Source organism: Malaclemys terrapin, chromosome 1 (genome assembly GCF_027887155.1).
Source record: "Malaclemys terrapin pileata isolate rMalTer1 chromosome 1, rMalTer1.hap1, whole genome shotgun sequence".
Lineage (NCBI taxonomy): Eukaryota > Metazoa > Chordata > Testudines > Emydidae > Malaclemys > Malaclemys terrapin.
In genome coordinates, this window is record NC_071505.1 from 11,808,070 (window position 1) to 11,821,676 (window position 13,607).

Genomic DNA, 13,607 nt, shown 5'->3' on the forward strand with positions numbered 1-13,607 from the left:
TACAAATAAGGCATACATTTAAAATGTACTGGATTTTATTTAATTGGATGTACACTTTGTGATTTGTTTTATTATAATAGAAAACTTTGTTACTATTCCCCTCCACGTTTGTTTTTTTATAACGAATCAGCCAGGTGCTTGTGTGTGTTTGTAACCCAAGCAACTCCAGTGGGTTAGAGTGAGATTCCGAGAGGGTGAGAGAGACTAATATGTGATTGAGAACTTTCTTCTTATGGTATACAAAATGTTTGGATGCAATATCATTCAATGATACCAGTATCATTTCACTTGTGAAATGGTAGCTATATTTTTGGGTGAGCTTTTAGCACTCATTAAATGTCCAAAGGCCTGACAAATTGACCAAGTCCTATTCATAGAACAGATGAAGCAAAATACAGCAGCAGGGGAAATTCCCTTCACTGCCCTGTCAATGTGCCTCAAACCTGTTCTGGAGGGTCTTTCTTTATGGGTGAGACATACCTTCAAGTCCATTTGATCCTTGGTTTGAGGCTTCCAACAATGGTTCGAGTTAGTGTCGGTTGTGAAGATGGATTTTGTATTGCAGACAGATGTCTACCAGTCACTAAATGTAATTGCTTTGCTCGCTTCATGAGGTCACTGAACAGGTAGCAGATGATGATAACATTGAGCCAAATACAGTTTGAATGCTGTTTTGATGCTTATTCATTTCCAATAATTTATTTGTTCCTGTATAACATATTTTTAAAGTATCCCAGTAACTTTTTTTTTATTTCTTATAACAGAGGAGGAAGAGGAACAGGTACCCACTGATGGAGGTACATCAGCAGAAGCCATGCAGGTTCCCCTGGAAGAGGAAGGAGAGATGGAAGAGGATGAAACAGTTAATGATGAAAACTTCTTGAGCAAGAGACCCTTAGAAAGTCCTGAAGCAGAGGAAATGCCTGCTATGAAACGACCAAAACTAGCTATCACTAAAGGGGACATCATTGATGGAGCATTGGAGCCACGTGAACCTCTCAGTTCAATAAACACTCAAAAGGTGCCACCAATGCTTTCTCCAGTTCATGTTCAAGATAGTACAGATTTAGCCCCTCCTTCACCAGAACCACCAATGTTGGCTCCCATTGCAAAATCACAAATGCCAGCTCCTAAAACATTAGAATCAAAACCATTTGCACCTAAAACAAAGGCCAAAACTGGTTCTCCAGGACAGAAGACTAAATTGCCTAAAGCCACTCCAGCACCAGTAGTTATTGGAAGTCCCATACGTTCACCAAAAACTGGATCCAAAGAGAAGAAATCACCAGGTCGTGCCAAGAGTCCAAAAAGTCCAAAAAGTCCAAAGGTTCCTGCTCATGTTTCCCAAGTGGCAGTCAAGCTTGAAACCCCAAGTAGAACCCCTTTGGCTGCGTTAAGTGAAAAGATGGGAAAAGAGAACATCCAAGTAAAACAAGGGCAAACACCACCTGAGCCTGGGAAACAAAATAGTGAAAATCCATCTAAGAAAGTGGCAGTGATGGACAAGACCATTGATGATTCAATTGATGCTGTGATTGCTCGTGCATGTGCAGAACGAGAACCTGATCCATTTGAGTTTTCCTCTGGTTCAGAATCAGAGGGGGAAATTTTTACCAGCCCTAAAAGACTTTCTGTTTCAGAGACTCCAACTCCTAAAGCTTCTGTTTCTGCTAACAGTCTAAATAAGGTAGGAGCCACCCCAATGCCTCCCTCGGGTGGGACTTCAAGCTCAGACATTTCATGGACAATGGATGACTCAATTGATGAAGTCATTCGAAAAGCAAAGATGGGGTCACCTTCTAATCCGCCTCCAAACTTTCCTTATTTCTCCTCTCCTTCTGCTTCACCACCAACACCGGAACCTCTGCTCAAAGTCTATGAGGAGAAAACCAAGCTGGCATCATCAGTAGAAGTGAAAAAGAAGCTGAAAAAAGAGCTGAAGACAAAAATGAAAAAGAAAGAAAAACAAAAAGACAAAGAGAAAAATAAAGACAAAAGCAAAGATAAGGATAAAAACAAGGAGAAGGATAAAGACATTGGAACCAAGGAAGCAAAGTTTCAATGGAAAGACCTACTCAAAGATGATGACCTCGATTCCTATAAGTTCAAAATGAAGGACTTTGATGATGTTGATACAAAAATGAAGTTGAAAGATGGCAATACCAAAAAAGAGAGAGAGAAGCATAAAGATAAGAAGAAAGATAAAGAAAAAGGCAAGAAAGATAAAGATAAGAAAGACAAAGAGAAAATTAAAGATAAAGGTAAGGAAGATAAGATAAAGGGTCCCTCAGCACCTCTTGTGTTGCCTCCCAAAGAAATGCCTTTGCCTTTGTTTAGCACTCCTACCGCCATGAGACTACCTACCATGTTGACTTCCTTGTCCACAATGCTTCCTGAAAAACTGTTTGAGGAAAAAGAGAAGCCTAAAGAGAAGAAGAAAGACAAAAAAGAGAAGAAGAAAAAGAAGGAAAGGGAGAAGGACAAAGAAAAGGAAAAGAAGGAGAAGGAAAAGGAGAGAAAGGAGAAAGAAAAGAAAGACAAAGAAAAAGAAAAACACAAACATGACAAAGTAAGCTGTTTAGATGGTATTAACATGTTACATGTAAGAAATTATTTACATTTGCTCCCACACTTTCTCATTACAAAATTTTGCTTTCTAGGAAAATTTAATGGAAAAATGCTAATAGATAACCTGGCTTTATTTTATGACAAGTCACCAAAGTCAAAACAGGGTATGGTGTAAATTTCTGGGTTTGTCCAACAGTACCGGACAGAGCCTCTGTAGTTTTAGATTTGCCAAATGTTTGTTGAATTCAGTTTTGCAAAACTGAAACTTGGGATTGTCTGAGATCAATTTACATCTGACTTGAGCTACCAGGGTTCCAACATTGACCAGCTGCCCTTCACTGATAAAGGTGAGTCCTCTAGGTCAGAGTTTAGACAGATTTACAGCACTGTGTAAGGAAGCTTATATAGTCATTGCTGCACATTTGTTCCATAGATGAATAGACTTCTGATTGTAGGACTATCAATCCAACAGCTTTCTTGTGAGCTCTAAATTCAGTTTTATAAAATTGAACTGTTTTTTTTTTTTTTTGGAGTTAGTAAAATTCCACAGCCTGCTGGAAAAATTGGTAGATATAAGCTATAATGATAAGCAGTGTTAGCTTGAATTATGGATTTAATCATTACTTACCTATCCAAGCTCTAGTTGTTCTTCTGAAGGCAAAAAATATTTCTAAATAAGCCTCAGGTTCCTTCCTACTAACCATCCCAATTGTACAGTATGGCCACAAGTTTCTCTCTTAGCAAGACACCAAACTTGTTTTCCCCATTGATCAAGCACAGTAATATTTTTTTTCAAAACATAGTCATTATGGCCTAAATGTTCAAAAGTGGCCTCATTTTGAGTGTTTTATTTTAGTCACTAGAGCCTGATTTTCAAAGGGATGAGCACTCACAGCTCCTATTGACTTAGGAAAGTCTATAGAATCATAGAAATGCAGGGCACTACTCCATTAAAGCCACTTTCTACCCACCCCAGTTTTGCTAATTGATGTAGATCAGGTTGCAGCCTAATCTTGATTTTTTTTATATATATATATATATACACACACACACACACACACACACAATTTTGCTCTTCTCCTTGTCTACACTGACTAGCTTTAAATGTGCCCAGCTTTGCAGCAAGTACATAGTCAGCATAAATGCCTGATCTTGGGAGTCCACCCCCTGCCATTGCAAGAGATTATAGTCTGTTGTCTTCTTTCTAGGTTTTGAGCAATAAATCTTGCGAAAGTTGGCAAACGTAGCTTCTCAGTTTAGAGTCCAGACATTCTGGAGAATTAACTTCCCTCATAGAATCATCAGACTGGAAGGCACCTAGAGAGGTCATCTAGTCCAGTCCCCTGCGTCATGAAGGACTTGATGATGGTCACGGTTTTGTTCTACCTGTCCATATTGATTTATCTGACTTTCAGGCCACTGCAACATACACAGAATACGTTTCATGGATTCTTTAGGGTAGGTCTATACTTACCTCCGGGTCCGGCGGTAAGCAGTCGATCTTCTGGGATCGATTTATCGCGTCTTGTCTAGACGCGATAAATCAATCCCGGAAGTGCTCGCTGTCGACACCGGTACTCCTGCTTGGCGAGAGGAGTACGCGGCATCGACGGGGGAGCCTGCCTGCCGCGTCTGGACCTGCGGTAAGTTCGAACTAAGGTACTTCGACTTCAGCTACGTTATTCACGTAGCTGAAGTTGCATATCTTAGTTCGAAGTGGGGTGTTAGTGTGGACCAGGCCTTAGTCTGTGTGCATTGACACCTCTTCCTCTGTAAATCTGGGACATTTTGGCCCTATTGCCCCAAAGATTTTAACAAAGAGTAAAATGCAGACAAAAAAGATGTTGACCATTCTTCACACATTACATGGCCTAATAAATACATAACTATTTTTTATGTTTTCTGCTTATTTCTGTTCTTAATTTACTTTAGAGCAATAGAATGTATACACAAAGGAGTCTGAACTATTAAAGATTTGTTATAGTCTCAAATATATATTTTAATGAAAGGAGTTCAACGGTAACAAAAACTTGGTCAGATTAAATTGACAAAGCTGCCCATTACCTTGGCAAAAAGTCCCTGTCAAAAGATAAACTTTAAAGCTAGAATGCATGAAAGACTCCCTAGATAGAATTAAAATTTAAACTGATTCTTGATAGATAAGCTTTTTTTAAATCCACCTCTTTGCTGCAAGTCAGGATTTTAAAAATAAATTTCCCCTTTAAATCTCTTGAGCGATTTTCATTTTTTGCAAGGCCGCACTGCTGGTGTCCTGGAAAAATGGAGAGTTAGAGCTTTATCAGTTGGTGCCCTGAGGTATGTGGCAAAGAAGCTAAATCCTTGAAGATTAGCAAAAAAAATGCAGCACATGGCAATAAGGGGCTTATATGACTACTAGTATTAGTTCAGGTGAAAGAAGTATTGCTTATACATAAAACTGGACAAATCCACTGACAATGTATTTTTAGTTAGCTACAAAGGAGTCTTATATTGCTGGACTTTACCTCTTTGGTGATTTGGGAAGCTTAGTAATCCACTGTAAATACTCTTCTGCTGGCCCCAATTCCCAGTATTACTCCAGAATGCTGCTCTTTCATTTTAACCCCTAAAAGCACATGTTTCCTTAATTTAGCTTTTAGATCACACAATGGCTTACTTAACCAGCAGTTGTGCTGTAAGTGCAAATGATCAAGTTACTGCCTGGACACTTAACATTCCATGACGCGTCAATTTAAGAGAAATAAGAATGACCTGAAAGATGAGTGGTGTTCGTAGGAAGTCTCTCCACATTATAAACTTGATTATTTTTTTAAAATGTCAAATGTGTTAGATAATGTAATAAAGGAGTTAGTGAACGTTTGTGTGTTTAGAAAAATAGTGTTAGCACTAGACAATATGTGGCAGTGAGTAACATTTCTAATTTAGAGTACTATGTTTTGTTATAACCAGGTTTTGTTAAGTAAGTGATTTCATACCTTAGTATTGATTTATTTTTTTTTAAATATATTTTGTTAATGTATTTCCTGCAACTGTATGCCAAAATGGTTGGCAGATAAATGCAGGGCAGTCCACAATATATTGTATATAGGACACACAAAAAGTCACAGCATGAAGCCTTGGCATGCTTAATGAATTAAGGCATTCAGTCACAAGTCCGAAGAGGAAGAGGGGGAATGACGATGATTATTCAGGACAAGATTTTGACTATATGATCTGCCCCTGGAGTAACCCAGGAGGGAGATTGTGATTTAGTTTCCCCACTGCTCCAGGGGGGAGCAACCTGCATTGTGTATAGATCCTGCACACTGACAGAGCTATGTGGTATGGAGGTGGAGCTCTGTGGAGCCTGCTTCCCCTCCCCCACAGCTACCTGTGATGTTGGTAGCTGGCACAAAGGAGTAAGGGGGCTCTGTATGCCCCATCGTGCTGTCACACAATCCAGGCCATGATTTGGCCCTTATTTATTTGTTACAGTAGCATCCAAAGACCCCAACCAAGATTTGAACCCTCTTGTGCTGGGTGCTGTGCACACAGAGAGACAGTTCCTGCCCCAAACAGGCTACAGTCTAAGTCAAGACAGACAAATGATAGGCATGGAGAAGTGAAATGATTTATGCAAGGTCACATAGCAGATTTGTGGCTGAGCCAGGAACAGTACCCAAGTCTCCCGAGTCCAGTCCAGTTCCCTGTTCACTGGACCAAATTGTATTTAACGGAGACAGATAGAAAGCAATTAAGAGAGACACAAGGGGAAGAGAGAGAGAGCAAGGCCATTCCACACAGCAGGAACTGCAGAGAAGAAAATGCCTTGTACCAACTTGCGAGGAATGGCAGAAAGGAGACTTGTGGTATATAACCAAAGGAGTGGAGAGAAGTCTGAGGTAAAAGCATAAAATCATAGGGTTAGAAGGGACCGCAAGGGTCATCTAGTCTGAAGCTAGTCCATGGAGAGCTCTTTGGTACAGCTTGGTTATCTGTGTAAAAAAAATGAAATGTAGAGTCAGAAATTAGTTGGGGTTGGTTTTGGTTTTGGTGGAAGTTGCAGCTTTTTATATACAGTCCAACTTTCTCAGTCATGTATCTCTGCATCTCTATATATGGGAATATATAATTATTACACCTAATTGCCCCTTCCAAGTCCCCCTACTCTAGCCTTTGCCTTTTTCCATCCTGCCCTCTTATCATGTTGACAGTTAGTCCCCTCTTTCCTCCTTAAAACACCTCCTTTAAAACATGCTTCTTCCCTCCAGAATTGTGTCGCTTTTTCTTTAAATCAGTCCAGCTGATTGTGCAGTGAATTGTTGTGTGAACTGTTTTTTCTCATTTGGATTCCAAGGCCCCGAACCAACACAGTGCTTAAGCTTGTTTTAAAGTGCTTTGTTGAACAGTGCTGGATTTAAGCATGCATTTAAAGTGAGAACTCTTCAAGAAAAAAATCACAAGAATATTTTATTGTGGGAAGTGTTGGGCAGCCTAAATGGTTACTATAGCTCCCCCTCTAAAAATGAGTTGAAAAGCTGATCCTCTCGGGCGCTGAGCACCATAAACTGCTATTGTTTTGGAATTTAGGGTGCACAGCAGACACTAGTCCAGGGGTAGGCAACCTATGGCACGCGTGCCGAAGGCGGCACGCGAGCTGATTTTCAGTGGCACTCACACTGCCCGGGTCCTGGCCACTGGTCCGGGGGGCTCTGCATTTTGATTTAATTTTAAATTAAGCTTCTTAAACAATTTAAAAACCTTATTTAATTTACAGACAACAATAATTTAGTTACATATTATAGACTTATAGAAAGACACCTTCTAAAAACGTTAAAATGTATGACAGGCACGCGAAACCTTCAATTAGAGTGAATAAATGAAGACTCGGCACATCACTTCTGAAAGGTTGCCGACCCCTGCACTAGGCCTTAGTAACTCAGCCCCATTCTTCACAATATTGCAGAGCATCCTGACTGTGGTCCCAAGGCTGCAAACACTTATGCATGTGCTTAATTTTGCACATGTCAGTAATCCCGTTGAAACCATATAATTAAGTGTTTGCAGGTAAGGGGCTTAGGTTTTTTCCCTTTTCTGTGTTCAAAGTTTTGATTCTGCAAGTGTGTTTCCTTGCTGTATTTGGGAAATATTTGCTTTAATCTAAACTATGTGAAGTGTGCCCAGATACCAGGATGGATTTGTAATAATTGGGTGTGAAGATGCTTCTCTTGAGGGCCTATTGAGTACAATGAGAATATCTGTACAATGTTAGAGTCTGACCCACAGTTCACATGTGTCATATTGTATCAGTCTCAGGGCTTGTCTACAGTGCATCACAATGTGGACTATGGTATGAATTGCAGTGCGCATCAAAGTGTTACAGTAACTGTCTCACCTGGACACTGCTGGTGCAAACTGAAAGATAACTGGTTCACATTCATATAGTATAGTTTGAAAGCATTAATGCAAACAAAGTACCTTTCAGTTCACACCAGCAACATCCAGTTAGATTGCAACACTTTGGTGTGCTCTGCAATTCACACCCCTGTAGTCCATACTGCAGCACAATGCAGACATAACCTCATTGTGTGGAGACCAGCTTAATCTTTTCATAACTCTACAAGAATATTAAAGCAGTAATTAACATACTGCACATACATTTACAAACACAATGAACTTCCAAGTTGACTTTTCAGCCCATAACTGATTTGTGATGAGATATTGCAGGGCTCTCCCAACAGTGTCCTTACATGCTTTGGCATGTAGTATGGGGAAGAGTGATAATTCCTTTTGTCAATTTAACTCAGCTCCAGTGTAATTAGTAAAGAAGTGTTAAATCTCTGTTTAGAGAAGCAGTGTATTTATTGTTAAATGTATTCCCTTGAACAGATCAAAGTGGAACCTGTTGTTCCAGCTCCATCACCAGTTATTCCCAGGCTGACGCTGAGAGTGGGTGCTGGCCAAGACAAGATGTAAGTACAAAGAAATCGAGTGGAAAGGGGTGCATGCTTATCAGAAATTCATTGCTTATCACTTCTAATAAATCCTGTTTTCATAAAGGAAACTTTAAAAATTATTGGCTGATAAAGGTGTGCATCTGTGAAACCTTCTCCCGATATTACAAAGTATAAATCAAAATACTTGCCATTAAAGAAATCTCACCCAATTTATTTCTTAACCTCGGAACGAAACACCTCAGCATTTCCAAGGAAAACCCTCTGAATTTCTCCATTATCTGTCCTGCTGCATTCCCCGCTAATGTTCTTCTAGGAACATAGTCTTAAATCACTAATTTAAATCAATTTAGGGTAATGACCAATCTTCAACAGTAGCCAATGAAAATCTTCATAATCCATACCGTACTCCAGGGAGAAGTTTCAAAGCCCCAGGCAGTTAGCAGCTTTGTGCATTGAAACATGATGGTTGACATCCCTTTATACATTTTTATCTTAGAGTATAAACTGTTGGTAGTGGTTATTCATGTAGGTGCCTAATCCTTTTTAAATCCTGGTTTTGTTCATTAGCTCACTAATTATTATTACTTGTACAGTACTACAAAAGGACCCAATAGTCCTTTTGTGCTGGGTGTTGTACAAACATAAATAAATAAGACAATCCTTGCCCCAAAAAGCATATGATCTAAATAAGGACAAGATGCAACAGGTGGGTGTAGAGCACAAGCGGGGAAAGAGTGTGTGGAGGGGAGGAACAAGTGGCATCAAGTTCCATAGGTTGGTTTTGCATTGTGTGAAAGTATTTCCTTTAATCGGTTTTCAAAATGTGTTGCCTTTTAGTTACACAGGTTTCTTACATTAAGATATGGTAAATATTAACGTCCAACAGATCTTCTCCCTACCACTCATTATTTTATGTACCTAAATAGTCTAATCTTTTTTTCATCTCTCTTGATGTATGAGATAAGTTGTATTATTATCAATTATTATTATTACTATTGTATGCCAGTCTTTCCATGCCTCTTGTCATTTGCTTTGTCCTTTACTTGACCTTTTCTGACACATCTGATTTGAGATGGGGTAGCTAGTGCTGAACACAGTATTCAATGTGTCATCTTACCTGCAATCCATTTACAAAATGGCCTTGTGATGGAGTGGTCTATCTCTGAGATGATTGCTGACTCAATGGGGTGGGGGAAAGGAACTAAAAAGCTTTGCCATAGTTTGAAAGAATCAATGCATCCTGGAAGCTTGGGTTAGTCAGAGGCCTTTGGTCTGGATGCCTTATTTAGGTAGGGGCCTACCCAACTTGAAAGATTTGCTCCAGCCCTGAAAGATTCATTCTAACTTGGGAGCTTACCTGTTGCAATCTTGAAAGACTGAGTTAAGCCTGATAGTGTTTCCCCCTCAACCAGAAAAGCCTAGACAAAAGCCTGTTCTAATACTGGAAGGGGCGGGGGTTACGGTAGCTGGGAGCTATATTGTTATGAAGTTGCTGTGGGAATTTTTTTGAATTAAGTAATTTCAGTTCCTATGGGACCTAAAAAGTTACAAGTAGTATATTTTCCCCTTTACTTTTAATGCTCCCGAATCTTTTCTGCCTTTTTGCCCTTCATAATGTTAGAGTCTGACCCAAAGTTCACATGTGTCATATCATTTTATGACAGGCATTATTTTTTCAAAATTATTCTCTGTCCCGTTAAGTATGACTTGACTGAGGACAGTTGGACACAATGTCCCTTTAAAGCAGGGGTCGGCAACCTTTCAGAAGTGGTGTGCCGAGTCTTCATTTAGTCACTCTAATTTAAGGTTTCGCGTGCCAGTAATACATTTTAACGTTTTTAGAAGGTCTCTTTCTATAAGTCTATAATATATAACTGAACTATTGTTGTATGTAAAGTAAATAAGGTTTTAAAAATGCTTAAGAAGCTTCATTTAAAATTAAATTAAAATGCAGGGCCCCCCAGAGCAGTGGCCAGGACCCGGGCAGTGTGAGTGCCGCCGAAAATCAGCTCGCGTGTTGCCTTCGGCACGCGTGCCATAGGTTGCCTACCCCTGCTTTAAAGTCTACCAATGCACTTTCCTTATAGATACAAGGAGGATGATTTTAGACTCAGGCTTTAAGGTCAGAAGGGACCATCATGATCATCTAGTCTGACCTCCTGCACATTGCAGGCTACAGAACCTCACCCACCCACTCCTGTAATAGACCCCTACCCTTGGGCTGAATTACTGAAGTCCTTTAGGACTTCAAGTTACAGAGAATTCACCATTTACACAAGTTTAAACTGCAAGTGACCCATTTCCTATGCTGCACAGAAAGGCAAAAAGCCCCCAGGGTCTCTGCCAATCTTATTGGGGGGGGGGGGTGGGAGATTCCTTCCCAACCCTGTATGGGGTGCATATTGTTAGCTAACCTTGTGAGTAACTATCATTGCTCGTACATAGGTATTTAAAAACCTGGGCAATTTCCTCGTACATATACTAAGTTTAATCAGTCAAGGTTGCTATAGACTGTATGTCCCACCAATGTAAACCACATTAGTGTTTAAGTAAAAAAAAAAAAAAAAAAAAATGTAGCACTCCATCTACATTCCACTCACTATTATCCTTATTCAGTGTCAACAATCTCCCTTCCACAGCACACGTGTAAACTCTTTGGGGCATGGGACTGTCTTTTGTTATGTACTATATTCTTCCACATCTTAAGGGAGTGAGGCCCCAGTCCATAACTGGGGCTTCTAGGAGTTATTCCAATACAAATAATATCGCTGCCCTCCGCCTGAAGAACAATATCTAGTCTTAATTCAGACCGTGTTTTTAGTTCTCTGTTCAGTCACCTAGTAGCAGAGATTAGACCTGTGGATCTAAAGCCGTAAGTCTCTACAACGCTCTGCTCTGTCAGCTCAAAGGCTGCAGCAGGCACATCAAGCTCTATGTACTCCAGCAACTAGAAGGGGACACGCTGAACCACACTGTGCAAGGGACTTATTTCAGGTTGAGATGGGGAACTGGTGAGTGATAAGTAGACGAAGTCTTGAATTATTTTAAACGCTCACTATCTTGGTTTTTACAGTGTATATTGCTGAGAAATATAGGCAGTTTAGCACTGTAACAGTTAACGGCTGGTGTGTGTTGGAGGGCGTTTTATATAAAATACTGTGTTGAATGGGTGTAATTTCAGAAAGAGAGAGGGCTATAAAGAAATAAGGCTTGTGAAATATGCCGCTGGACATTTTATTTGGCTTTATTTAGATTTTTTGTAAAAATAATGATGGCTATTCAAGGTCTATGCACCTCAGTGTAGTTAATCATATAGTAAACACCATTAAATTGAATCTCAGCAGCATTGAAATACATTCCACAGGTACTTGGCTAGTCAGCCAGCTATCCCTTTCAGCATCTCAGAAGAATACTCTCCACTTTCTCCAAAGACCCCAACCATCAAATAGTGACTTTTGCAGCATGCCTGGAAAATCTCTGAATGTGGGTTATTGTGGAACAAGGGGGAGCATGTTCCATAGTCTTGGAGGATACACACAGAGGATACCTGGCCAGCCACCCCCTCTTTTATAACAAGGGGATGCTTCTTCAGCACCTTTGCTGACCGCATCTTTGACAGTATGTCACAGGGAGAGAGGCGGTCCCTCAGGTGAACAGTCCTAGACCTTAACCAAGATCCTTAAAGTCTGTCCAGAGGCCAGTGGACAGCCAGTGCAAATGCTAGAACACTGGTATTGTTTGTTCCCAGCAAGAAGCAGTAAGATGCCATGTTCATTCAGAGACAGAAGGTGCAGAAGGTGTAGGCCCATGGAGAATGGTACACTAAGACCAGTCCCGTCTTAATCCCATCCTGGGGCTCACATACCGCAGGCATGTCGACCTGAACGTTTACTGCACAGCAAGCTGGGGTGTAAATCTACAGCACTCCAGCGAGCTGCTCACCAACGGTCCATGTGGACCCTGCCGATGCACATGCACAACAGCAGTGGCCACACGGGTAGTTAGCTGGAGCTCACTGTAGATTTACACTCCAGTTTGCCACACGGTAAGTGTTCATGTAGACATGCCCTGCGTGGAGACACCCCAATATTAGTCCCCACTGAGGGTGAGGGGGTGAGGCCAGGCTATGTTGTAAAGACAGCTTCTGGCATGGCTGCTGAATCAACTGCTGGAATGGAAACTCTATGCACAGAAGAAGTGCAGCAAGACAGTAGCTGTGCATGCTTTCACTCATGTGCCTTAATCCTGATTTACCTGTATGGGTGAGAAGTTAGCTCATTCTCTCTACCTATTCAGTCCTTAGTCTCTGCTGAGATTGACAGTCAAGGTGCAAGTCAGAGTTAATTGTGACAGTGAATTTTAATTATTTATATTTCTGTGAATGCTAATGTTGGCTGGTCCTAGATATAAAAGTGATCTCTGCCTTTCATGTTTGCCCTACATAAGCATATGTTGTCAATCCCAAGAATACGGGTCTTCACAGTATCCTAAATAAGTATGGGGTATAATGTCAAGGTAGTAGAAATTAAAATGTAGCCATTACTGAAGGATAAATAGAACAGTAGGAAAGACTGCTACACATTAGATTTTTGCAAGTGTTTTAACTGCACAATAAAACAAGTGGAAAGTAGATTATAATCAAAACATTTCCATCTTAGTAGTAAACAATTACAGCAATACTTGCATGGATGCCACATTAAAAGAAATTTAGTGGATTCCATTCTAATGCAATTAGAGCTAATTTTGTTCTTTAAATGAATAAAAGGTCAGCTAGTAAATCTAGTTTATCTTGAGTACAGACTTCAATAAATTGTTTTATTTAATTTGCTGTAAAAGATCTTATCCTTAATGGGCCTAGGTCTTATTAGTTTGCTTGGGTTTTAAAATATTTATGACCCCCTTTTTAGTGATGATTTGAATGATAAGTTGGAAAGTTGTTGTTGTTGTTTTCCTGCAGTGTTATCAAGGCACAAGATCGCTAATTGAGTCAGTGTTGGAAGGCATTTAAGATTCGTCATGTAGAGAAAGCTGGTGTGGACCCTTCCTGAATTTAAATCTCCTGTAATTAGCTGTTTTGTTGAATCATCATGTGGTGGCTTGTTT

General features: G+C 40.2%; 1 protein-coding gene across 1 annotated transcript in view; it reads left to right on the forward strand.

Annotated features, from left to right (window-relative positions):
* TAF3 (TATA-box binding protein associated factor 3) overlaps positions 1 to 13,607 on the forward strand; it is a 149,476-nt gene that overhangs the window by 117,806 nt on the left and 18,063 nt on the right. The window contains exons 3-4 of the mRNA XM_054016262.1: positions 765 to 2,569; positions 8,437 to 8,519. Coding sequence (XP_053872237.1) covers positions 765 to 2,569; positions 8,437 to 8,519 — 1,888 coding nt within the window. The remainder of the gene's footprint in view (positions 1 to 764; positions 2,570 to 8,436; positions 8,520 to 13,607) is intronic.